The 25911-nt window shown below is 38.8% G+C and overlaps 1 protein-coding gene across 2 annotated transcripts in view; it reads left to right on the forward strand.

Moving 5' to 3' along the window:
* Positions 1-25911, forward strand: part of PLCB1 (phospholipase C beta 1) — a 449952-nt gene that overhangs the window by 367133 nt on the left and 56908 nt on the right. For both annotated transcript variants that reach the window (XM_009906912.2, XM_054180087.1), the window contains exons 24-31: positions 3882-4014; positions 4800-4853; positions 6226-6445; positions 12360-12540; positions 14401-14477; positions 14569-14658; positions 16886-16943; positions 18054-18140. In XM_009906912.2, coding sequence (XP_009905214.1) covers positions 3882-4014; positions 4800-4853; positions 6226-6445; positions 12360-12540; positions 14401-14477; positions 14569-14658; positions 16886-16943; positions 18054-18140 — 900 coding nt within the window. The remainder of the gene's footprint in view (positions 1-3881; positions 4015-4799; positions 4854-6225; positions 6446-12359; positions 12541-14400; positions 14478-14568; positions 14659-16885; positions 16944-18053; positions 18141-25911) is intronic.

Raw genomic sequence — 25911 nt, forward strand, 5'->3', positions numbered from 1 at the left:
ACTGAACTAGATTTTGTAACCAAGAATACATCCCCAAAGCAGACCAAATGCGTGAAAGTCATTACAATTCAGTGGCCAGCAATTTACTCTTTGTGCAGTGTCACAAGTTTGGCTGAATGAGGACACTGTGAAATGCTCTATAGTATCTTAGACATTTATCTAGGACGCTCCACACATGAGATTCTATTTTAATAGCAAAGCTTTTTTTTTTTTTTTTTTAACATAATCCTTTAAATACCTTAGAGGTCATTTTTACTTCTGAAAAAGTACAGATTTTCCTGGTCTACGCAGGCTTATTTATTTGTTAGAACAATTCTGTCACAGAACATCTTCTAAAACAAATGGAAAGAAGGAAAGATGAATTGCAGTGCTCAGGTAGTGCTACCCCTTGTCATGGAGCTTGAAAGCTCATAGGATTAAAGGAGTTTGGTTTTGAGTAGCAGCAACATATGTTGTGAAAGAAAACCACAACGATTGCAGTGATGAATTTGTTAGCAATGTACAAGCATTCAGTTAGACACACAAGCAAGAGACAAGTACAGAATTAACGCTTTAGGTGGCAATCTAAATACAACATTGCCACCTTCTATTTATAAACTCCCATTCTAGGTAAAATATTTGGCAGATGGACTGTACTTAGAAATCTTCAATTGCCCGAGCATGCTATGCGATGCTAAAGTTTCTTCGTCGGCTTGTTCAATTACATTGGCCCTCAAAAATCACATCAGTTAATACTTGTAAGTATGTTCACTGGCAACGCAGATAAATAGACCCAAGTATGTTTGCCAGAACTGTGCACATAAGTGCACCTGGGTTCAATTTTCCTACATACAATTTCAAATTTACACATTCTAAAGGTTTTTGTGAAAAGCTGGGCTGTTTCCTAGCACAGACTCCACCTCCCCACTCCTCTCTCCCTCTCCTCACACATACCTATTTATCTGAGCAGGGTGCTTGCAGCCATCACAGGAAAAGTGGGAGTTTTTTCCCTTTGCTATTTAGCGGTTTAAACTGTATCTTGGTGAGAAGTTTCCCAGGCTTCTTGCAAAACAGCAGTCAAATAAGCTACCTAATAGTGAATTAAAACAGGCTTATTTATCTGTTTTGATCAAGTTAATTAACCTTTCTTTAGGCTTCAACTTACACACATAACGTAATGAAGAATGCTGAAGAACTGACAGAATTTACAGTTCCTTTTCTGTATTTAGTGGCAATGTTCCCTTCAGGAGAGAAAGATGATTTCCTACCCTTAGCTTTCTGGACAGTTCTTGCTTTCCAGCCTAGCCTTAGAGCAGCTGTTCTAGCATAACAAAGTATTGCAATGCCTGCCATGTGGGTTTTGCACCTTGTAAACCTTGATAAGCATACTGGTAGTGAAGATTGCGTTCTCTTCCCCTGCCTGGTGTCCTTCACGGACTGGAGGAATAAGCCATAGAAATTTCCTGAGAGTTCCTTTGAATGAATTAATTCCAGCTTTAAGTAGATGGATCTAACTAATTTGTACATTTTGAGCTCCCCAGTTATGGGATGGGAAGTGTTGTAGGGGTCTAGGAAAAGCCATCCAAACCAAAATGCATTTTGGCTGTACTTGCTGCTGTACTGTTCCTGGTGCTGCAAGTTAATTCCTGCTGCAGCGTCAGTAAGGAGGCCTTACTGGCCTCTTGTTCTGTTCACATGGAAGCAGCAAATCATCCAACCTGTTCTTTCTACCCATAAATCAGTGTTAAAATGGCAACAATTGTTTTGCATGCCTAGATATAAATCAGATTAAGCCAGTTGGCTTCTTTCATGAAATAAAATTATTTTGATAGGGAAAGCAAACAAAAGCATCTCTGGGAAAGCAGCTGCAATTAACATGTCTGATGCCATTATTTAAAGTGAAAATGCAGGCATGAATTTGCAAACCATAATGATCACACCAAGTTACTGTAATGGACATTGAGTTGATCTGACACTTCCTATAGGGAGACCTTGCTTACACTTATTTGCCAAGGAGGATAGAGGCAAAGTGACTTAAGAACTGTCCAACTAGTCTAAAAGTACAGCACAGAGGAGATTTCCCCACACCAAGACACTGCAGCTCCCCTTCTGTGTGGAACTATAAATAGACAAAATATATTTATGTACCTGTATGGGTAAGTATCTTTCTACTTAGTAAAAATACTGTCTTGCAAAAGACATGGCAACATGTGGAATGTAAACCATTTTTTGGTGAACATTAAAACTCTAAATTATAAGGCTGGATTGCATCATGTTTTCAAAACAGCCTAAAATATTCTCCATTAAAGAAAAATCATGTTTCCTTTCTCATTCTATGTGATGAATTAAGAGAAAGTGCTTTTTAATGAGATTAGACTACTTGATGGAGTGAAAATTAGTCTTTATTCACTTCCTGATCCTCTCTCATGTTTCTGCTTCAGTTTCTGAAAACACATGTTTTATGTCCAGAGCTGACAGGCTATATTAATAGTTTCTGAAAAAGCTGAGATGCAGCACTTCCTACCACACACAAACCTAGTCCCCCCTAAAAAAGCAGGTAATGCCCGCTGTGTCACTGTGACCTTTGGAGCACAGACTTGCTAGAAGTTAGGAATTCTAGCTTTATTTGTGTTCAATATTGAATAAGCTATGTCTTAAGGAAGACTGAGGGGTTAACCATGCAGCATTTGACAGTCACATTGTTCTACTGTCATAAATGTTGTCTGGGTCATATTTTTCCTTATTTTATTGCAGTCAGTCCTGCTTGATATAAATTAAATTCTTGGCATGAGTTTTCAGTTGAATCTCATTTCTGACTACAGTATCTCTCTCCTATAATTTTGGTAGAAATAGTCTGCTGAGAAGGAAATTTCCTGAGAAGGAAATCAGCAGCAGGAGCAGCACAAAACAGTGAGATCAAAATGTATTTTGCCTCTATTGATGCAGTGCAGGCTGATATTTTGCAAACATGGAGTAATCAAGGGGGAAAAAACCCAACATCTGTGGTACTCTGCCTGTGTGTGTAACATGAAATGGAAGCAGCTGAAGGGACAGATCCAAAACTACCCTGAGACACCATGGCAACTGGCCCCTCACAGGGACAGCAGGAAGTAGGGCTTGGCCATTTCAAAATAAAAATTGCTCTGAATGACCTTCTGTTTGCTAAGTGCTGGGTGTTTGCTTAAAACCTGATGGTCACAAGCAAAATGCTAAAATGTGCAGTGCATAGTACAATCTACATTGTAAGTGTAAGCCTGAGCCTGTAGGAAACTGGAGAGAAAGAAAAGATTGTGGAAAATGCTTAAATATTTGGATACCACAGATGTATTTATGCAGCAGGATGGAGGTAATGTTTGTATATTATCCTTGGAGTGTAATTGCAGGAATGCAAGAAGACCTTGGGAATCAGAAGCATGTCTCTGTTCTGTTAGAACAGTGAATAATGATAGTGCTGCATGTATCTATGACATTTAAAAGCAATTTTGTCTACATCTTTTGTTCACAGCAGGGACTTGAGCAGGATTTTCATGCCTGCTTATTTCTCAAAAGCTGTTATGGCAGACAACAATGCTTTCCAATAAAATACAGATTTCACATCTGGTGCAGCTAATACATGCTGTACTGGAAAATGTGATGAGTTATATCCACTTAAAATAAAAATATTTTTTCAGAATGCTACATGCTCTATTTCTGCTTGAATTTTACTCTGCAAAAATTAACTACCTGAATTGCCATGGCTCTTAAGGATATATTTTTGGTTGCTTGTTTTTCTTTTAAAATGATTTATATATAATACTTGCAGAATTTGACATCTTTAAAAAAGAGGCTGAAGTAGATTAGCAAGCAAATAATTTTAAGCCTGTTAGCAAAGAAGTGCAATATAACTCGTTGTGTATTTTCAGATTGACCATGGAGATGCACCATCTGAAGCTAAGAGTGAACCTAGGCCAACACCAGCAGAAAATGGAGTAAATTACACTGCCTCTCTTACACCAAAACCAGCAACTCAAGTTGTCCATAGCCAGCCAGCACCAGGTGACAAAAAAACAGCAAAGGGAACAAAAGAGTCCCATCTTCTAAAAGTCATGTGCTTTGCATTTAAAGAACAAAGCAGGAAAGGGGGGAGAAGAGACTTTTTTTTTATTTTGTCCTCATAGAAGAGGTATAAATTTCTCCAATCCTTTTGTCTTTTATTGAGCAGTTGCTTTTGTAGAGGAACTTTAGTTCATTACAAGCAAGAAAATTTGCTGGGTTCCTTTTTTTTTGTTGTTGCAAGTGCAGGAGTATCTTTAGACTGTTTTTACAACTAAATTCATGCATATAATTAAATGTTATTCCACACACAAACTACATGCTTAGATACCTACATGTTTTGTATTGACATATCTCCTCTAACATACCCATATTAAACCCTAGTGTTTGTAATTTTATGACTGCAGTCTTCATCAGCTTGAGTGAACTAACATCCAAGGAACTGGATTCATCTTCTCTACAGAAACTTTGCATAACATAGGGCAGTTTTACTGTCAGCCTGATGCCACTTCAATGATTCATATGGGTGGTATCAGTTCAATAACATCCTTCTCATAAGTAGGACAACAAAGCTTAGGTGGGTTTTTGTAAGGTTACCTTTCCATGCTGGCTCATGTTTTCCATATTGCCACTCTATTGCTCCAGAGATGTGTTTTCTCAAATTATTAATAAATGACTATGTCAGTGTATGTCCTGTCTCACCTGTCATGTTTTAATATGCAATCAAGCAGCACAATAATTGCTGTTATTTTAAAAGAATTAGAATTACTGATCTCTTTTACCTCTAGGTTCAGTGAAGGCACCTGCAAAGACAGAAGATCTTATCCAGAGTGTCCTCACAGGTAATAAATAGTTTAGGCTGCATTTTTGTCAAGAGAAATGTATTTTTTATGAAACAGGCTATCTGGCTTAGGCATTTCTGTGAGTGATTAGAGCTGCAGTAACTCACAGAAAACGTACATACTGTGTTTTCTTCCTGAGCTTTGTACTTACTAAATGTTTGAACACTTTTCATGAGATTGGTATTGGGCATCAATAGGGAATTTTTGAACAATATCCCACTGTTGTAGTTTCACAAGCATAATGTTACCATCTAATGCAGTCAAAAGACCAGCATTATTATGAGAACAGAAGCTAAATTTGCTCTGAATTTTGGGAATAGTAGTGAAAATGTTTTACTTTTGTTACCCTTTTATTGTTCCCATTGCTCCTTCATAAGTGAAATTACCAGTACATTAAGCAAACTGACCTGTCAGATAATGCCCAGCTATTCACTTGGTAGTTGTGTCCTACAGCTCACAGTTAGTTTACATTGCAAATCTCATAACTCAGTTTATTTTGTAGTCATTCTGCTGGAATGACTACAAATGTTAGAATCCACAGAATATCCAAACCTCGTGTAGGCCTACATTTAAGTATGGAAAGCAGATAAGACACATTAAATTCTGTATGTTAATTGTCTCTTATTCACTCTTCCTCAGCTGCAGGAGAAAGAGGCTGGCCTACATTATGGGACTATCTTCTGGCCTCATATGATCTCTCTGTTGTCTGGGAAGGGGTCTTCAATCTGGCTTTTCCAGTGCTGTGACCCCTGGTCAGATAGTGCAAGTCATCATTCCTTCCAGATGGTTTGTTGGGTTTGGGGGTCTTGAAGTGTTCCTACAGTGGGCACAAAAAAACATCTGTGTTCACGTCTGTGTAAGATCTGAGAATGGAAGAGGTTGGAAGGGACCTTTAGGGGTCATCCAGTTCACAACCCCTGCTAAGGCAGCTATGCCCAGATCAGGTTGCACAAGAATGTGTCCAAGCAGGTTTTGAAAGTCTCCAGACACTTCACAGCCTTTCTGGACAGCCTTTTCCAGTGTTCCAGTCACCCTCAAAATAAAGAAGTTATTTGAGCTGATGGGAATCTTTTACATCTGAAAGGGGCTGAGGGAAGAAAAGTACATGTTTTTTGCTTGACTACACATCTTAATGTTCTACATTTTCATCTTGCTTATTACTCCTTTATAAATTAAGGTTGTCACAGTATTTTCAGTCTGGTTAGCTTATTTCCAGATAAGTCTACTCAGTTCCTTTAAGCCAGAACACTTCATTTACCTGCAGTAAACAAGTATGCTTTGTTTCATTCCTGCCATTGGCAATTCCTGGGTTATCTGATTGAAGTCATGCGTTATTAGAAAACTGAAGTGGCTTTTGTTACTATCGTTACAGAAGTGGAAGCACAGACTATTGAAGAGCTAAAACAACAGAAGTCTTTTGTTAAGCTTCAGAAGAAGCACTACAAGGAAATGAAAGACCTTGTAAAGAGGCACCACAAGAAAACCACTGACCTTATCAAAGAGCACACTGCAAAGTACAATGAAATCCAAAATGACTATCTGAGACGAAGAGCAGTTTTAGAGAAAACAGCAAAAAGAGACAGTAAGAAAAGGTATGTTGAACATAGTTTTAATTTTCTTGGTATTGGAGATCTTTTCTCAAGTCATCTTTCGTAGTAGACTTTTAATATGGAGGTGACATTAGAACACAGGGGAAAAAAGATCAAAAGCTGCAAGATTTCTAGGTAAAACTGTCAGACTTCTGATAAGAAAATAACCTCCACAAGTTGCTAGTTCTCTGCTCGAAGCCAGGTAAGTTCCCTCTTCTGTAAATGAGAGCAGGCAGTATTTATTTTGTGACTTTCCCTAGACCACTGGTATGAGTAGGTGACTCAGCTGGACTGCCAACTGCAGCCAGTGGTCAGCGGTCAGGTAGTGAGCTTAACCACAAACCAGGAGAGGGAGCGTCCTCTACATGCTGGGACAGTTTGGGAACCAGACTGGTGTGAAAGAACTACAAACCTATCTGTATAAAGTGTTTTTCTTTCCTACTCAGGCCAAACACAGCATGTTTTATCAGAGCACTCCATCCTCTCCCATGCTGACCTCCTCCAGGAGGAGGAGTATCAGTCTGATGGGAAATTCTGCCTTGCATTTAATAATACAACTTTATAGTTTGGTTTCATTTTCAACCGGTGAGAAGGTTTTGCAGCCAGCACAAATGGTCACCATTGGTTTACGCTGGGCTACCAGAATATGCTGTGGTGGTGGAATCACAGAATCTTAGGGATTTGAAGGGACCTTGAAAGATCATCTAGTCCAATCTCCCTTGCCAGAGCAGGATCACTGAGAGTATGTCACATAGGAATATTTTTTTTTTGCTTTAGAATTTAAAAAAAAAATAAATTATTTAAAGAAATAATAGAGAAAAAATAAAATGTTTGCTTTAGAATTAAAAAAAATACTGTGTAGGTATCCAGTGAGCAATTAAGATTTCAAAATAGGGACTGCAACTGTTGACAGTCTATGCAAATATAGTATATAAAACATATGCCTGCTATTATAATGACAAATTTGATTATTTGGTGAGCTCAACAGTGTTCTACTGTAAGGATTTGATTTTTAATTTTAAAGCTGCTTGGGATCTGCTTTGTTTTACACAGAAAAGATGCAACTGGCTTTATGCACTCCTTTTTTGACTGTTTTTCAAGCCTGCCTTCCCTCTCTTGTGCTTTATTAAGTAGGAAGAAAGTCAAAGCCAATGAAAGTTGCCCTCAAAAATGTGATAGAGAATTGACTGGAATTGGAGTTTTAATGTTTAAGTTGCCTTTAAAAATATGAATGTAGATTTTTCATACCTTGGGCTAAGAAACAAGGATGGTAACCTGCCCCTTGCCAAATGCCAAATCCCTATTATTTAGAATCATAGCATCATTAAGGTTGGAAAAGACCTCTAAACTCATCATGTCAAACCTTCTTCCCAATACCTCCATGCCCACTGGACCAGAGGGCCCTCTTGTTAGTATAGGTTAATTCAGGAGTACAAGAGTCCCTGTTTTCACCTGCTGATCTAGTTGCCATACCAAAAATATGAATGGATGCTCTGGAGTGAAAAAACCCACATCCTTTTAATTTTGCTGGATGGTAGCTAAGTCCTATATGATTTTGCAACATTAGTAGGATAGGATACAACCATATAGATGAATTAAAATTACTGGTTTGGGTTTTTTCCTTTTAGTCTGCTTCAAATAAAGTAGTAAACATTTAGGAATAGCTGGCGTTAAGTTCACATGCTATTTACTAAAGAATATGATGTGAATCTTCTTGACATCCTGAATTGCTTGGCAGGTTTAGAGCACTGGTTTTCATAGCTTGTTGTATTTTTGCACTAACTTTCCAAATAAACTCTGTTCTTAATACTGCTTTAGCATTGTGTCATGCTTCACAGGTAACATCTTTAAAGATTTAAAGACCTAAATCTCTCAATTCACTTCTTTCTCCAAAACTAACATACTTTGGAGAATTCTAGCAACTTCAACTAGGTCTAAAATGTAAATTTGCTCAAAGGATCCTGACAAGGAAATAAGTTTAGTGCAATAATGGAATCACAGAATCACAGAATGTGAAGAGAGCCAGCTGGCAAAACAGGAACAGAACTTGGTCCTCTTTTCTGCTGTTTATGGGTAAAACAGGTACTCTGAATTTGAGGATGAAGAACATTGTCTCCAAGTTAGAGCCCTGGTAAAAACTCATGCCAGAGTAGAAGGCACCAGATGTATAATTGAAAGAAACACCTGAAAGTTACTGACATCTGACTACTGGTTAAGTTATGATTGATCCAGACCACTTGGGGATCTCTTAATGATTGCTTGGCTTTGCCTGGACATGCACACCCCTTCTGTGCTATGTCCCTTTCTAAATCTTTCATTCCCCTATCTCTTTGTGCATGCTGGTACAGTTCATATGTTATTTCTCCAGGGAGCAATGAAAAAAGAGAGTCATATTTATCATTATCAGTTTGAAATGCAAAGACTATTAAGACGTTAATCTTTCCACAATTGCTGCCTGGTCCATATCTTAGTAAAGATCAATTCTTAACTTCTGGTAAGACATAAAAACATCTAGGTACAATCAGTGTCTGATTGTACAGTGCCAGATATTTCTCTAATTGGCGCAGCATTCTTGTTTTAACAAAACTTTTCTTTCAAAGTGGTTAGATAAGCACAAAAGTCTTACCTAAAATTGATGTAGCTGCAGTTCTTAACTATTAAGACATTGGATGAACATTAAAAAAAAACAACAATAAAACTTCATACTTTTTGGTAGGAGATCATCAGAGGTAAAACGTGCAAGCATGCTCTGGCTGCCAACCTTACTGATAGTGCCTCTAAATTGGTGATTGGAACTAGGCCAGAACTTGTCTGTATGAAGGAGCTTAGTCATTAACGCTTGAATGACAGAACGTCATTTGCCTTAATAAGAGCTTAACACTCATAATACATCTATGTTCATCTGTCCTTAACTGTTGCCAGTTTTCAGGATTCAGGGCTCTACGATTGTAACAAACTGTTTTAATGACTGGTTGTCAGTTGCACACACAGTGATATTTAATCTGATATATTTTCCTTCATATGTGTGTGTGCCAGTGTCAGGCAAAGCAATGTTGTGTTTCTTTATAGCATAGCCTATTAAAATTTAAGCAGAAAATCAAACTGAATTAATAAAATTACTGATTTATGAGTAAAAAGGGGGGGGTGTTGTTGTTGTTTCCCTTTTTCTTATGACCTGGCCATAAATCATTCATGATACCAGGCAATAAAGCTTTGCAGTCTATTACATGAAGCTGTCACTGTAATTTTGGGGATGTGAAGATTTATAGGAAGTTATATAGAAATCTGAAGATTAAAAAGAATCTGGGTTTGTCTTTTTAAAAAACAGGAATATATTTTTAGGGATTTTCAAACTTACTGCTGGAGGGTAGAGAGGCTCTGCAGAGGGACCTCGACAGGCTGGACAGATGGGCAGAGTCCAACGGCATGAGATTGAACACATCCAAGTGCCGGGTTCTGCACATTGGCCACAGCAACCCCATGCAGAGCTACAGGCTGGGGTCAGAGTGGCTGGAGAGCAGTCAGGCTGAGAGGGACCTGGGGGTGCTGGTTGATGGTAGGCTGAACATGAGCCTGCAGTGTGCCCAGGCAGCCAGGAGGGCCAATGGCATCCTGGCCTGCATCAGGAACAGTGTGGCCAGCAGGAGCAGGGAGGTCATTGTGCCCCTGTACACTGCACTGGTTAGGCCGCACCTCGAGTCCTGTGTCCAGTTCTGGGCCCCTCAGTTTAGGAAGGAGGTTGACTTGCTGGAACGAGTCCAGAGAAGGGCAACAAGGTTGGTGAGGGGTTTGGAGCACAAGCCCCATGAGGAGAGACTGAGGGAGCTGGGGTTGCTTAGCCTGGAGAGGAGGAGACTCAGGGGTGACCTTATTGCTCTCTACAACTACCTGAAGGGGAGTTGTAGTGAGGCAGAGTTTGATCTCTTCTCCCAGGCAATCAGTACCAGAACAAGAGGGCACAGTCTCAAGCTGCGTCAGGGGAGGTTTAGGCTGGAGGTTAGGAGGAAGTTTTACACAGAGAGAGTGATTGCCCACTGGAATGGGCTGCCCGAGGAGGTGGTGGGGTCGCCGTCGCTGGGGGTGTTCAGGGCAAGGCTTGACAGGATGCTTGGTTGTATGGTTTAGTTGATTGGGTAGTGTTGGATGATAGGTTGGACACGATGATCTCGAAGGTCTCTTCCAACCTGGTTTATTCTATTCTATTCTATTCTACAAGAACATACTGTCTTGTGTGCAGACTTCTAGTGGTATACCTCATTGCAAAGGAAAAGGCAATTTTTATAATTTAAAAGTGTTACAGAATTTTTTTGCCTATATTGCAAAGTATAAATCACTGCTTTGTCAGGAGTCCCTGTATTAGATTGCCATAAAAATGTGTTGTTTCTGATCAGAAGCAATCCATGTTTCATACCTATGTGTAAAACTGGGCAAGGATTCAGCAAAGCCATTTTCTATAAGAAGTCTGAAGTAATTTTTTATACACAGACACAAGTGTTTTGCTGGTGGTGTACTGAAATTTCTTTGATGCTCATGCCCTTTGAAAGACAGTATTTTAACCAGCATTTAGAAATAGGCCTTATTACTGTTTCACAAAAATACAAGAGGAATACCAGGTTTGAAATGTATAGTGTAACGGCATGACTTTAGTATTCATTAATGCTGTCTTCTGGCACTGTGTTTAAGTTATCCTCACCTATCATACTGTACCATTTAACCTCTTAGCCGAATGTTCAAATACAATACAAACACAAGAAACAGAGGCTACTTGGGGTTAGTATCCTCAGACCAATGAAAACAGCTTCAAATTGTTTTAGTTGAAGTAACTATGAGGGACAGCAGCAGCAAACTTGAACCTGGGACAGAAGACAGGCAACCAGTGTAGCAACTTCTCTGCATTGTAATCTTCACAAATTTCTGAGTAGCCAACGTATTTTTCTCACAGTGTCAGCTTTCTCTGTTCAAGGCTTTACTGTTTTTGTCCATCTCAAGCACTGTTCTGAGGTTTCCCAGGCAACTGATTTAACACTGGAGTACAGCAGTAAACACAGCAGCAGAGCAGAGATGCAGCTTTCTTTTTTTTTAACTTGTTTTTAGTTTAGTGCTGGCTTGAGAGTGATACTGCTTTAGCTGCCTGTATTTTTTTCTTGAGCAGCTTAGTGTCGTGATGTCTCATTTCACAATGATATCTGTCCTTCCCTTTGTCTTCAGGAAGTAAAAAATAAATACATCCAACCTGTTCCTTAATGTTGCATTTTAGCTTCCTCATCGTACTTTTCCTTTGCTTCCATGTGCTGTCTTTCTGAGTTTCACTCCCCACTGGGGTGCTAACTTTCCTTCTAAAGGCAGCAGTCCAAAGAGCATGTTCCTCTGTGTGTGCTATGCGTGGCATTTCCTGAAGGGGAAAGAAAATACCAAATAAAAGGATTTTCCTACCATTTAAAGCATTTTATAAGTGCATGTGTAAAGTTATGCCCTTAGATTTATTGCTAAGTGTGTGCAAGGATGACTTGGTTTTCAAAATACTTAGCATTCACCATTTCTGCTGAGGACAGTACAGCTTTGAAGTTCAAGTTACACGTCTGGAAGTGGATAAAAAAGTTGCATGAGCATCTGTTTATGGGAAATCTTGGTAGTTGCATTTATGGCTCATTTATACTAAGTCTGGTTCATAGCACCATGATGACAGTAAAGTGAGGTTGAAACTCAAAATCCCTTCCATTAATAAACTGTTAACAGGTGGTTTTTTTCTAAAAGGTTAAATTATTTGACTTAATAGTGCAAAAATCATCTTCTGGCCCTGTATGTGTTGCTGAGAAACTTCTTAATGGAATACATATATGTAATTGCCTTAAAAACATGAGGCAGAGAATGCACACCTAGTGACATAGAACTTGGTGGTGTGTCTGTGTCTTTACAGATCTGATACAGGCAGCCCAGACCACAGTTCTTCAACTATTGAGCAGGAATTAGCTGCACTTGACTCTGAAATGACCCAGAAGCTAGTCGAGCTGAAGGAGAAGCAACAACAGCAGCTGCTAAATCTCCGGCAGGAGCAGTATTACAGTGAGAAGTACCAGAAAAGAGAGCACATTAAGCTGGTACGTTTGTTATGTTGTCTGCTTTTCTTTAGCAGCCTCAAGGTGAGTAATGAAAGCATAATGACAATATAAAGTGGGTCTTCCTCTCACTTAAAGTCCATGTCAGAGCTTGATCTGGTCTTCTGCAACTTCAAGAGGTTTTTGTGTCACTGTCACTAGCACGTCTAACATCTTGGAAGGCTTTGGATGGAAGGCAGGAAGGCAACAGGAGTATTACTACTGCTAATATAGAGTCCTTACCTCTAGTTACATAAGCCTCAGTTTACTGCAGCTTTTGGATGATCCCATTTTGTTATGCCACTTTTTAAAATGTACAACACTCCGGGAAGTGGGATTTAGCTGGATAATAAAAATAAATTAAAATATATTCAAACATTCTCCAGGGCACAGAGTTGTTTGAAACAGTGTTCCTGTTGCAGAGAGGTGTTTTAAGGGGATGCAGGACATGGTTTGTATACGGCAAAGAAATATTTTGCATCCATCAGTCTAAGCTAGCCTGTGTTTTTACAGCTAGAGTTTGGCTGACAGCTGCAGCAGGGTCATAGGCCATAGGCTGAAACAGGGGAGCTTGAGCAGACAGCAGCCGATGCTGATGAATATTCTCAGGAAGAAAAGAAAAATCATTTTTAAAGGGTGTTATGGGAATGCAAACTTTCATAGCTCCAGACCATCCTCTCTCACTATTTTATTCTATTATGTGATGTTGCGTTTCATTACTGTTGGGTGAAGTGATTTGCCTACTCTTCCTTGGCCATCTAAAATGCCACGACCTTGCAGGTCAGAGGTGTACTGTGTGTGGATGTCGCCCAGCAAGGTCTTTTCACAAATTCACAACCATGGATCACAGCAGAGAACTGTGGTCCAGTTAAGTAATGTCAAGATAAATTCATTTTTAGGCAGAGACCCTTCAGTTTTCCCCCTGAGTTGTGCAGGAGTTAAAATCCCAATTAAAATCTGCATTGCAGCTGAGAGATTTTTTTTCTGTCTTTCTTTGAGAGGAGAGCCTATTGTTAGTACATGTCTTCTTTTATCTAAGGAATAAAAAGCTGCAACACACTAGGCATTATTGTACATTCTCTAGTTCATCATCCTCAGAGGATTATTTTACAGAATTAAACTAGAGTGAATGATCAAACCAAGCTGGTCCCATTTCCCACTTCCATTCACCATTCATTGAACTTGCATTCACGCCCTGGCCATGTGTCCTCTCCTGTCAGCATCACTGCCACAATAAGTTTCAGTAGGAATGAGATTGGACCTAGTGCTGCACAGCAGATTGCAAACCAATGATCAAATATTCTGAATCCATGATCCTGCAACCACAATGTAGGCTATGCTCATCTATGCTTAGCTTTGTTAGCTATGATGCATGAATTCTCAGTACCCACCTGACCACTCTGAAATCCAAGCTGTTCCAGGTAATAATGCTCAAAGCAAGAGGAATGTTCAGTGCTTGCAGAAAACTTGAATATTCAGTGCCACAGGAATTCAGTTTGTAATTTATATTGTGTAAATTTAGTTTGTGACCGTCTCTGACTTATCATAAGCATTTTAATTCCTAGCAAAGCTAAAACATGCAAAATGCATTTGGATTTTACGTGTAATAGTCTCAAACCGTATCACCTTGGAGTACAGAGAAGTTGCAATTTCTGTGTAAGTTGGACATACACTAGTCTGGCTCAACTCTGAAAGTTAAGAATGAATTTACACTGATCAGAATATTTACTTGCTTTTGATTGTTGCCATTTAATCAGGGAATGGTCTGCCTGCTGCAGACTTTTGAGGGAACTTAGTAAGCATGTATGATGTTTAGCTGTAAATACCTATTTTTGTTTCTTGGGATTTTTTGTGGTTTTTTAGCTTATCCAGAAGCTGACAGATGTTGCAGAGGAGTGTCAGAACAGCCAGCTAAAGAAACTGAAAGAAACATGTGAAAAGTAAGGCTCTATTCCATTTATCATTGATAGCTACTCATTGTAGGCTTTGTTTAGACATATTTTGAATGTGCCTTTATATTTTATGCTTTAGAGAAAAGAAAGAATTGAAGAAAAAAATGGACAAGAAGAGGCAGGAGAAGATCACAGAAGCAAAGTCCAAGGATAAAAATCAAATGGAAGAGTAAGTATATCCCTAGATCCATATCCTGACACATCATGTGGAGACAGGATTTTTCACAACCGGAAAAATCAAAGGAAGGTTTCAACCATAAAGAAGGTATCTCACAGTCAGACTGTAATGCCTCACCAGAGCAGTGGAGTCCTTCTTACTTCTGCTGATACTAATGTAATTTCCCGGGACGAATCTAATCTCCTGTTCTGTGAGCACTGAGAGTCTGGGTCAGCTGCAAAGATGGGGACATGCATGACAGAGTGATTCCCCAAAATGCTGTTAATCCAGACACTCTCTGAGTATAAACAGACTTCTTGTGGCTTTGGTTCCTGCAGCGTTTGATTTCACCTTAACTTAGGTTTTAATTTGTGAATTATCTTCTTCACTCTGTCAAAGCTCTGCAGAAGAAATAGCAATGCACTGCAAGGGTTGCTCTGCTTTTGCTACAAACTCCTCTCAGAATCTGTGCTAGTAGTCTCCTCCAGAAACAGCATGATGCTGTGTGAAGTCACTTTGGCTGGAAGAAAGAGGAGGCTGAGTTTTGGTGAACAGGGACAGGAACGTTCATTTCATTTATGCACCACCAGACAATACAAGCTATAGTTGGCAGGTTGGTTATATTCTCTTCCCAAGGGCAGAGTATCTAGATTTGTCTTTCTTCATTTGTTTTGGCAAGCATCTAAAAAAGAAAAGAGAGCATTTTAATCTTGCATTGTCTGAAGGGATATTCTTATTACCAGTCCTTAGTAACATTTTAGGACACTTAGAAATACAGGAGGAACAATAAAAAAAGAAAAATCTAGAATATATGAGTTTCACCAAGTAACAAAGACACAAATGTGTTTGGTTTTCTACAGGTAGTAAGGTTATGCAGGTTTTGGAGCTTTTCAACATAGAACCTGTGTGTTCAGTAACAATGAAAGAAGGTCACACACAGACAATGAACTGCATCAGCTAATGTAAGAGTTGATATTATAGGATTTTAATAAACCTTCTAGAAAAAGAGATAACAAAATGAGAATAATTGGTTATGAAAAACTAAAGGGAGAAATAATATTGTTAGAGCTGGTCAGAGAGCACGGAAGTCACATTAGAAAAAGTAGTCATTACAAAAATGCTATAGCAGTAAAAAATCAATTGCAGTAAGAAATTATTTGCTGAGAGCTTAACAAGATGCTAGTGAGAATGGCTCAGAAAAAGACAAGTAGGAATTTGGTGTTGTTGTCCTTTTACTCTTTCTCGTTCTTCCCAAGGGCTCTCCTTTGCCAGGCTTTTCCAAGAGTGCTTGGGAAATGTGAGATGGGGTTTACATGGGAAACTAATTTTTCTTCTGTCAAGGGACACAGTTTGTCCTCACTGTCACAGTAGGGCAGAGAATAGCAAGACTTTCTCCTGAATTGCATCTGACTCTCCTAGGTTAGGCTGTTGTTTATTTAAACCTTTAATACAAATTTGGGAGAGAATATTACACAGATAATACATTGTATTATTTTTTTCTTTACTTAATTTTTCTAATTCCTATGTGCACCCAGGATTTGTGTAACTATCTAAAACCATCAGATTTTGGGGCCACCTGAACAGTGATTTACTGCTCTTGACTTGGGTTTTACTGCCTGAATCTGGTCAATTCAAGTATCCACAGCTTGTTGTTTTATAGGTGTTAATCACTTTGGATCTTACCTTTGGCCTTAGACAAGTGGTTGCCTATCTGACAGAGTCACATAAAGTTCAAGTGTTTCCTCAGGTTCAGCTTCATGTGGTTTACATAGCAAAGCTGGGGACTGAAGTCAAGCCTTCCTGCTCTTTGTGGGAACTGCTGTTATATCTGAGATTTCACCAGCAGTAGCTGCTTCCCAACTGAGACTATTTCTCTGCTATACAATGTGCCACAAAGTGGCAATGTGCATCTGCTCATGCAGTGTGCCCCCCCGAGACTGACGTTTGGGCCTTAAGGAACACCACCACCACTTTGAAGATGTGGCAGCACCCTATGAGAAAAGCCTGATGTTAAAGAGGAGGGATTTTGATATAGTAAGCCATAGGGAAGTCTGAGCCCTTTGTATAATACAGATACAGCCTGTTATGAAAGGCACCTTCAGGAAGTGGATAAAAATTAAGTAGGCAGATCCCCACATCCAAAATACAGTCTTCCTTATTTTGTAAGGAGTTCTGGGGGATTGAAATCCGCTGATGTGATCTTACTGACTACCATAACTTGTTGATTACTTCTTCCCAGAGAGAAGACCGAAATGATCCGATCATATATCCAGGAGGTGGTGCAGTACATAAAACGGGTATGTTGGGTCATGCCTTTATTTTTCCTTTTTGGGGTAAAATGTCAGCTTTCATATTTTAGGCCATATTAAACAGCAGATTGTAAGTTTTGGTATAAAGATTCTGCAAGTGCCTTTTTCTAGCAGATGTCATGTGCACTTCTGTTCACATCCCAGTTAAAGGAAAACTGGAATTTCAGACAGATCTTCGTTAATTGTTAATCATTGTTTGGGGATGGTGCTGAGAGGGGCAAATTTTAACACAGTTATGATTTAATATTTGAATACACCGTGTTTATTCATGGAAAATGTACCAGTGTTTTTAATTGTCTTGCTGCAAACGTTTCATTGCAGAGTATATTTTCACCTTAATTACAGTTGTACAGTTACTCAAATGCAAAAACCACTCTGTGAGCTCTGTAGATACAAGTCAAGCTATTGCATTACAGGTGGTAGCTTTTCTGAAGCTATAGTGGTTTACACTCTTCCAACCTTGGTGATACTGTGATAAGTATAATATGCCCTGCATATTAAGAAAGTATGTACTGCAGCATTCTGATATATGAAGTCTCCATGAAACATTGCTGAATCTTCTCTGCATTTCAGTGCGGAGATATGCAGTTCAAAGGCTGGCCCATTTTTGTTCAGAGGCCTTGTTTCAGGAAGCAACTTAAAGAATTAGCAAATTAAGCATGCTTAGTTCCTGTGGGAGGCAGGCACATATCCAAGCACTTTATTAATGAGGCCCAGTATTTATTAATTTAGGACTCTAGGATGCAAATCCTCCTCTTCTGGGAACAGGGTCCACCTCGCACACTTGTACAATAAAAACTAAAGCAAAATGGTAGAATTTTTAACTTAAAAACGCACTAGAAGTCATTGTACAATAACTCCTTTAGGCATTTTTGGTTCTAAATCCTATGACTGAAATCTGAGATACACTGTCCACACAAAACCACTAGAACAGTTGTGTTCAGGGGTGCTTGTGACAATGGTGTGTACATTTATGTTAGAATTATTTGTAGTTTCGATGACAACGTTTTAATTTTGATGAATGAAGTATGTGTTGGGGGAGAGGTGGGGAAGTGAGGATGTACAATCTCTGAAAAAAAATCTGTTATTTTCCTACAGCTAGAAGATGCTCAGAGTAAAAGACAGGAGAAACTGGTAGAAAAACACAAGGAGATCCGTCAGCAAATACTGGATGAGAAGCCTAAGGTAAAGAGTTTTTGAACATAGATTACACTGCTAAAAAATGTCCTTCAGGAAAGAAGGTGTTCTTACAGCAGGTAGGCTGATGTTTAAACATGAGAAAGTCCATTCATAAACATTGTCTCTAATATTCACGATGAAAAAAAGTCAAGAAGCAGCCTAATATGGAGCACCACGTGAAAACCAGGTCTGAAGTAATGGGGTTTATTTTTCAGTACTCACACTGTTAAAAAGCTGTTGGTGTAAGTGGTGCTTCTGGCCAGCAGAGTGTGCCCTTCGCTCCATTGTGCTGTATCAGTATGACGACAAAACACAGTTTACAACAAAAAGAAAAAGAGATATCTTTTTAGCATGCTTGCCGCAGATCTTTGTGATAATTTATGAGGATACGTTTTTGTGGACAACAATTAGTATTCTTTGTAGTAATAGTGCTTAATATTCTACACTGCTTGCTGGATTTCCTCTGTTTTAATTTGGACACTGCATGTACATTTAATTTTCTAAAATACAGTTTTCAATCCTAAAGATTACAGACTGACTCTTGCTTCTAGTGAAGCTGGTGGTAGTTTTGCCATTGATTTCAGTGGAGAAGGTTCACAGTCCTCTACTGGTACACAATTTTCCTGTAGGAAGACCCTAGGTAACTATATAATCAGATTTCTGTACAAAGGGAGGCTTGTTTTCAGCAGAGTTCGTGTCCAGGTATGATTCTTCACAGCCTATCGTGTCATGTCTGCTTTCATTTTTTCTGCACTTGCTCAAATGTGTGTTCTAGGCTTTACTTATTTCTTATCTATGTCCATGGCCCTGACGTTTCCATGCTTGTGTTACAACTTTGGGTGTCAGCTAACTAGTGCTGTCATGTCTTTTCTGTGAAATACCCAGAGAATACATTAGGCTAAGGTCCAAATAGGAAGAAGTTTACAGTGGTTTGGGAACATAAAAATGTTTGCATTTCCGATTCTCTACTCATCTTTTTAAAATCATGTTTATGAATTAGCTGGAACTTTTTTCATGCCTTGGGCATCTGGGTGTAAAGGCCATACATAGTATTATGTTTAATATTTGGTGCTGTGGGATCTTGAGCTTCTTGGGCATGTAAACTAAAAAGACTGCAATTTAAATGGTGAAAATATACATTTCAAAGAATAATCTGCTAGTACTTCTAACAATGGCTGTTCACAAATACTTGGGCACTTGATTACTTCTCTTTTATTGTGTCTGCTTTTTTCTTGATTTTTTTTTTTTTTTAATGTATTGATTTACTGAGAAGTAGCATAAAGCACTGGAAATTTGTCACTAAGCACTCGGGCTGCATTCTGAAAGGCTGTGCTGAATCAGTGCTGTTCCACTCTTTTTTTCAGCTGTCCCTGTTAGGTCATAGCACAGAGCAGCTCCATATCCCTTGTCTTCCCCTGCATCTGGCCATCAGTTAAAGAGCTGTGGTAATTAGCACTCCTCCAACAGTGCTCTCCATTTCTCCTGAGAAAACCCTCTGCAGTAACATTCCTCACAGGCCCTGGCTGCAGGATTTTTTTGCTTTCCCACATACTGAAATGGGCAGACTTCACTGAATTTATGGTGGTATGTGCCTCTTGCTGGCATGAGAGGATTTAGACGAAACTTAATTACTCATTTTATTAAGTCTTTTTATATGTTTTGCTTCGTGGTCATATTTCATATACATATTTGCTTCCTTAGTGACAGGGCTTATGATATAAAATAGATGAAATGATTTCCCAGCTGAAAACCACCGATGTGTTTTATGCAAACAGCAGCCTTTCTAGCGACAGCTTTTTTAACAGGCTGGTCTCTCGTGCTTCGGTATTCAAACGCCCACTAAAATTTCTGCTAGCTGTGTTAAAAGCTGTTTTCTGGCAGTATCAACTCAACCACTAAATAAAGAGCTCAATACATTTAGAGGGAAAGAATTTTTAGTATTCTTACCAACAGAGACGGATCCATACTGACTGGAGACAAATTTGCCATCATCAATCACTGGTTATTTATGACTGACTCACAGTTTGCTGTGTTATGACTGTGCACAGAGCTCTGCCATAGCCAGGGAGAGGATTGCCAACACACTGCCACACCAGTGAGTTCTGCTGGGTTTTTTTTTTAAGTATGAGTTTGCAGTTTCCTGTGTTGCAGAAGAAATTTGCCTTAGAGTGCTGACATTTTAGACAACAGCTTTTAGAAGATGCATAAACTGAATGCAAATTAGTTCCCTGCTCTGGAAGCAGAAGTCTTGCTTTGCATTTAAAGTGCCATGTTTAGATCAAAATACTTATTAACTCAGGACTGATTTACACCCTTCAGCTCTGCCTTTTCTTCAGGTATGTAATTTCTTTTTAATTTTGGGGTGTGAGACTGTTTGAAGCTTTTGTTTGCGGGGCTATTGTATACCAAAAAGATGTAAGAGTTGAGAACTTTATTTCCTGAACTGATACTTTTAGGCAAAATATTTGAAATAGTTCTTCAGTTTACTGTGGTCCTGCTGAAGTCAGATGCAGGTATTGGCTGGTATTGGCTTGCAGAAAATGTCAGACTGTACAACTGTAAGTAATGAGGATGTGTTTATGAAAAATGAATCTCTGAAGCTGCAGAAACTAGAAACTGAGCGTTACCATTAAATTTCTGCATGTGTATGGAAACACACCAGCCACTCCCATAGCGTGTTTTGAAAAGGAGAGCATCACCTCATTAAGAAGTCAAATACTGATGGACTCGAGGTTAAAAAAATTCCAACTTGATGTTTTAGTGAAAGCACAGTGGAAACAAAAGTGCAAGTGTTCTCCTGCCACTATCTTTTTCCTAACAGCAGCATTAGTGAGGAAGGCCATATGTGTTTTCTTTTCTCTCTCTCTTTTTTTTTCCATACTTTATTATCAGCAACAGCTTGTGTTTTTTTTTCTCCCCAATTCTATTTCTTTGTCTCCTCCTCTTAGTCATTGATACATGTAAGCTTGTCCTGTCCTTATCATCTTCCCCTTGAGCATCTCTTCTGCGTGCCTTGGAGGCTATTGTAAAACGATAGCTCTTTACAGCACAGAACTGAATTCTGTGCATTAGAGCAGTGTGTGATTTTAGATTCTCTGCTACAGCGTATGTCTGGCACTATAAGCACAGAGCAGCGCATTGAGGATGGGCATGGTCATTGCATCTTAGTTTCTTTGTCCTTGACAGCTTGCCCGTCGCAATAAATACAAATCAGGGCATTTCCTTTCTCCCTACCCTTGCTTCCAATTTTATCGTAATTACAAAAAGCAATACACGTGAGACATGACAAGACATTAATTATTGTTCTGACAATTGACTGGGTTACAGTAAATAGACACAATCCTCCTCTAACTGAAATCAATTAGACTTTTGTTACTCATGTTTATGTGTCAGAGTTACACTTGCATCTCAATGTAATAGCTGAGACTCCTGTGCTCTTGCAGTCATCTGCTCTCAGCCATGGTAACTGGACTCTTTTGGCTTCAGTGGGCCATATTCATACAGCCTCAGCTGTCCTGGAAGATGTAATTCCTGTGGTTCATCATTTTGTAAGCTGTGTTAATGTTTCTGCTCATGCCTCTTCTGCTGTTCACCACCTCAGCTTATCCAAGGCCTGCCAGATGGTTTGGCCGCCTGCAGAGTTGTGGAAAATGGTGCTGTTCGGGGTGAGGCTTTATCTGTGGGAAAATATCCAAGAGATCTAAATAGGCACTGCAAGCGAAGCAATCTTTCTTCTAAGTGTTGCTTTGTAGTCTGTCAAATAAATTAAGAATATAAAAGATATAAAATTACTCTTTCTTCTCAGGAAGTAAAATGAAAGCCTTCGTTTAAAATTATAATTCACTTCTTGATAATGGAAAATAGAAGTGTCTGATGCATGCCAGCTCACTTTCAAAGAAAATACATTTATGATCTCCCAATTTGACATGTGTTAGTAATTGCACCCAATGGGAGTTGACACTTCTACATTTAATCAATAATTAATACTAGCACTGTACCTGAGAAATTTAAGGGGACATAAAACAATACATATTCAAATAACAGAACAAATTAACAGGAAACCGATCCTTTCCAGCAGTAAACCTCTCATAACTCAGTGTCTTCTTTCCATTATGTAGGGCTGTAAGTGACCTCCACGATCTCTCTTCTTGGAGCCAGCTGCTCTCACAACCAACCACAATAACTCAGTCAAATGAGTGAATGTTAGTTAAATGAAAAATTTGAAAATCCAGTGAATGGTTTCTCTCTTAAAAGAGCTAAAAACATTGATCTTTGTGAAGGTTATAGCTTGTCATGTGTGCTTTAGGTAAGGCTTTGTGGTTATCTTCACGCAGATAAGGTTGAGTTAAATGGAGCAGTTACTGACAAGCAGTCAGCACTATCACTGCTCTCACTTTAGAAAGAAGTCAAATTCAGCAAATGTATTTTACAGCGCTTTTTAGATTTTATTTCGGTTAGCCTCAGAGCCACTCTATTAGCTCATCTGGAAGAGAGCACCTCTTAGGAGCTTTGATGACTATTCCAGTGTCCTTTCAGCTCACTGCCTAATTCACAACAACAGTGCATTGTGCACCACAATCCTTTTTTTATCCTTTGCACCTCTGTAGGAAGCCAAACTGTCTTTTGGGCTAGCTGCACTTAGTTCAAACACTTCCAAATGCATTCCAGTACAGCAACAGGCAACTCTCCAAGAATTTTGGAGAGGTTTGGAGGAAAAGGTTATTTCAGTTTACTGAGTTTCATGGGATTTTGTATTGCATGGATTTGAATTGAATGGGGGTAAGTTCCCTTCCTGAAGTGAAGTTCAAACTTATTGGAAAAAAAAAAGCCAGTGTAGTATTTGAAAAGGTCTCATTTTATTTTCTTCTTGATTATGTAAAAAATACTGCTTTTGTTAGTTCATTTAGTTGAAACTTTTCCATAGTTTAAAAAGAAGTCTCTTTTTAATGTGTTACTGCCAAGCTAAAAGGACTTATGGCTTTATCTGTCAAAAAAAAAGAAAAAAAGCAGAGACTTAAGAGGATTGAAATAATTTACTGTTTGTTTGGATTTGTACTGCTTGGGGGTTTGTGCTTGTATATTCATCAGAGGGGAACAACAAAATGCTTCTCTACCTCATTAAATAGGCAGCAGCATGGAGAAATTAATGCCATTTTCTTAGCCCCAGTGAACAACAAATATTTTAAAGCAATGTTTAAAAAAAATATATAAACCAATATTTTAGACTTAGATTTCCAAACCTGCCTGCAATTTAATCTGACATCTTCCCACTTCTGGACCAGGGCATGCATTTAGATTGAAGGATGCATTTTCCTGGACTATTCACTTGAGGATCTTGGCACTTCGCTCAGCATCTCTCAGCATCAAGTCCTAAGTGGAAATTAGCCTTATTATCTAATAAGCTTTGAGTATCTTAAGCCCTGATGTTTCTTTAAATGTTTTATTAGTGCAATTGCTAAGCAGTCCCTAGTTGGAGAGTATTTTTTTGGAAACTAGGATTGTCTTTTTTTTGTTTCCTTTTGTCATGTTTCTCCCAATGGATAAACTCCGCAGAATGCACTTTCAGGCTGTATAGTGACTAGTAAATAATCTCACTGCACTCATTAAAATTAAATAGCTTGACCTTTATTCTATGGCAGCTTTATAGCAATAAAACTCCCTTAAATTCCATTAGGTAACAAACCCATCACTAAGTCTGAGATTAAAAGACTTCAGTCCAAATAGCAGGATTCTCAAGATTTATTTTGATTAAGATTGTGCTTGCTTGCTTGTTTATGTTTTTTCTTCACAAGTCCACATTTTAAATGATTGTGTATTTTCCCAGCAGAATAAATACTACTGTGAGAAATGAGTATCAGGTCACAAAAGATACATCTAACAATTTGAGGTTATATTTATTACGTTAATTAAATGTCTTCCAGTGTTGATCTTGCCCATGTTTTGGGAGCACTAAACATGAAATCAACTGCATAACATTTCTAGTGTGAAGATACAAAATGCTCTTGAAATTAATTTTAATGAATTCTGATATCATTTACTTTAAATAAAGATGTCACAAACCCTTTGTAGGAAGAATGTATACATAAAGAAATACCTTGTGAATGGGACCTGAGGGAAAACACAGGCAATTTAGATTGGAGTTTATTGATAGAGGTTGATATTTTCTGTGCATGGATCAGTCTACTGGAAGTCAGAGAAAATACTTGGTTTAATCAGGAGCTGCAAAAAAAAAAGGGGGAAATAAATAATTTGAAAGGGCAACCTTTTTTTTCTTTCAGTTTTGCAGTGGTGTAAATCAAAAGGAACATTATGAAGTTAGCACAATCACTGGTGATTTAAAGTGGTATTAGTGAAAGCAAGAATATGGTCTATAATGGACATCATGTGGAAGATAGATTTGATTTGTGAAAGTTAGTGAGTTTGTTCTGGATAACATGATAATAAATAAGAGCTATGAGAGGGGAGTGAGTTAAGAAAGGTGATTTCAGAATCCAGCTACTATCTGAGGGCAAAAGAGTTTGCACAAAATTAGGATTTTTTTTTTTTAATAAAAGCACAAATTTGAGAATTGTTCCAGGGGGGGAAGGGAAGAGAGAGAGAAACGTTGCTGATTTATTTTTCCCTAGCTTGCACAAGTGAATCTGTTCCTTATTTTACCCCTGTCAGATAAGCACAGTTTATGTCTTAGCCCAGTGTAGTTAATTATTTAATTCCCTTTCCTGGTACATGTAAGAAAGACAAAATCTAAAGCAGAATTCAGGCTATCCTATGTTCCCAGCTGTTCCTCACTGATGTCCAGCTTCCTGTGATACAGCCCAACACTGAGAGAGGTCCCCACCAATCAGAAATTCCCACTAAGATACCTAAAGTCAGAGGCAATGTCTTCCCAATTCCATCCTTTCCTCACAGAAGCAAATGCAGCTGCACTGCCATGAAGGGACAAAACCCAAAACATGCCCTAACCCAGGCAATGAGTTAAGCATCTGTGAATGTGCAAACCTGAACACTTCCTGGGGTCCAGATAAACATGTAACATGTGCAATTAACCTTGTAACACACCTGTGAACTGTGTGTGCCCCTGGCCATGTTTGGACATGTCCCATCCTATAGGTTCAGTTAGCAGGTTTCTTTGTTACCAAAGGGCATTAATTGTCTTTGGACAGTATTTAAACCAACTGAGAAGGTAGGCAATTTGCCTTGTTCTCACCAAGCAACAAGAGCCAAATGCTGCTGCAGTTGCAGCTGAAGAGCTCATCCTAACAGGCAAACCACACCTGGGCCTTGAACCTGGACCATAGCATCTATACTGCTCATACAGCTTTCACCACCCTCCTTGGCTTCTGCAGTATAATGGAGGTGTTGGGAGGACAGATTAGCCCAAGTGGGTATGAAGAATAAGCAATAAATGTGTCATCATTTACCATTATGCAGATAAAAATGCACGTGTCCCAAATTCATACTGAATCACTGCCATGACCTATCAAAATGACAGACCATGTTTTTTCTAAGTTGTGGCTGTTGGTTTAGAACACCATCATCATGTGCAAACAAACTCACTTGTTAAAAGCAAGAAAATTAGTTGCATTTGCATGGTGATTGATTTTACAGTACTTCATTGTTACTCTAATTCTCTTACATGCTTAATTTGACATAGAAAACAGTTCAGTTAAAGGGAGAAAAAGAAAGCAGTAAATTACCATGTAAGTGATCGGTCATGTAATAAGCATAGAAACTGAAAACTACCTTTTCTTCCTTTTTAGCATAATTACTAAAGCGT

Source organism: Dryobates pubescens, chromosome 3 (assembly GCF_014839835.1).
Source record: "Dryobates pubescens isolate bDryPub1 chromosome 3, bDryPub1.pri, whole genome shotgun sequence".
Classification (NCBI taxonomy): domain Eukaryota; kingdom Metazoa; phylum Chordata; class Aves; order Piciformes; family Picidae; genus Dryobates; species Dryobates pubescens.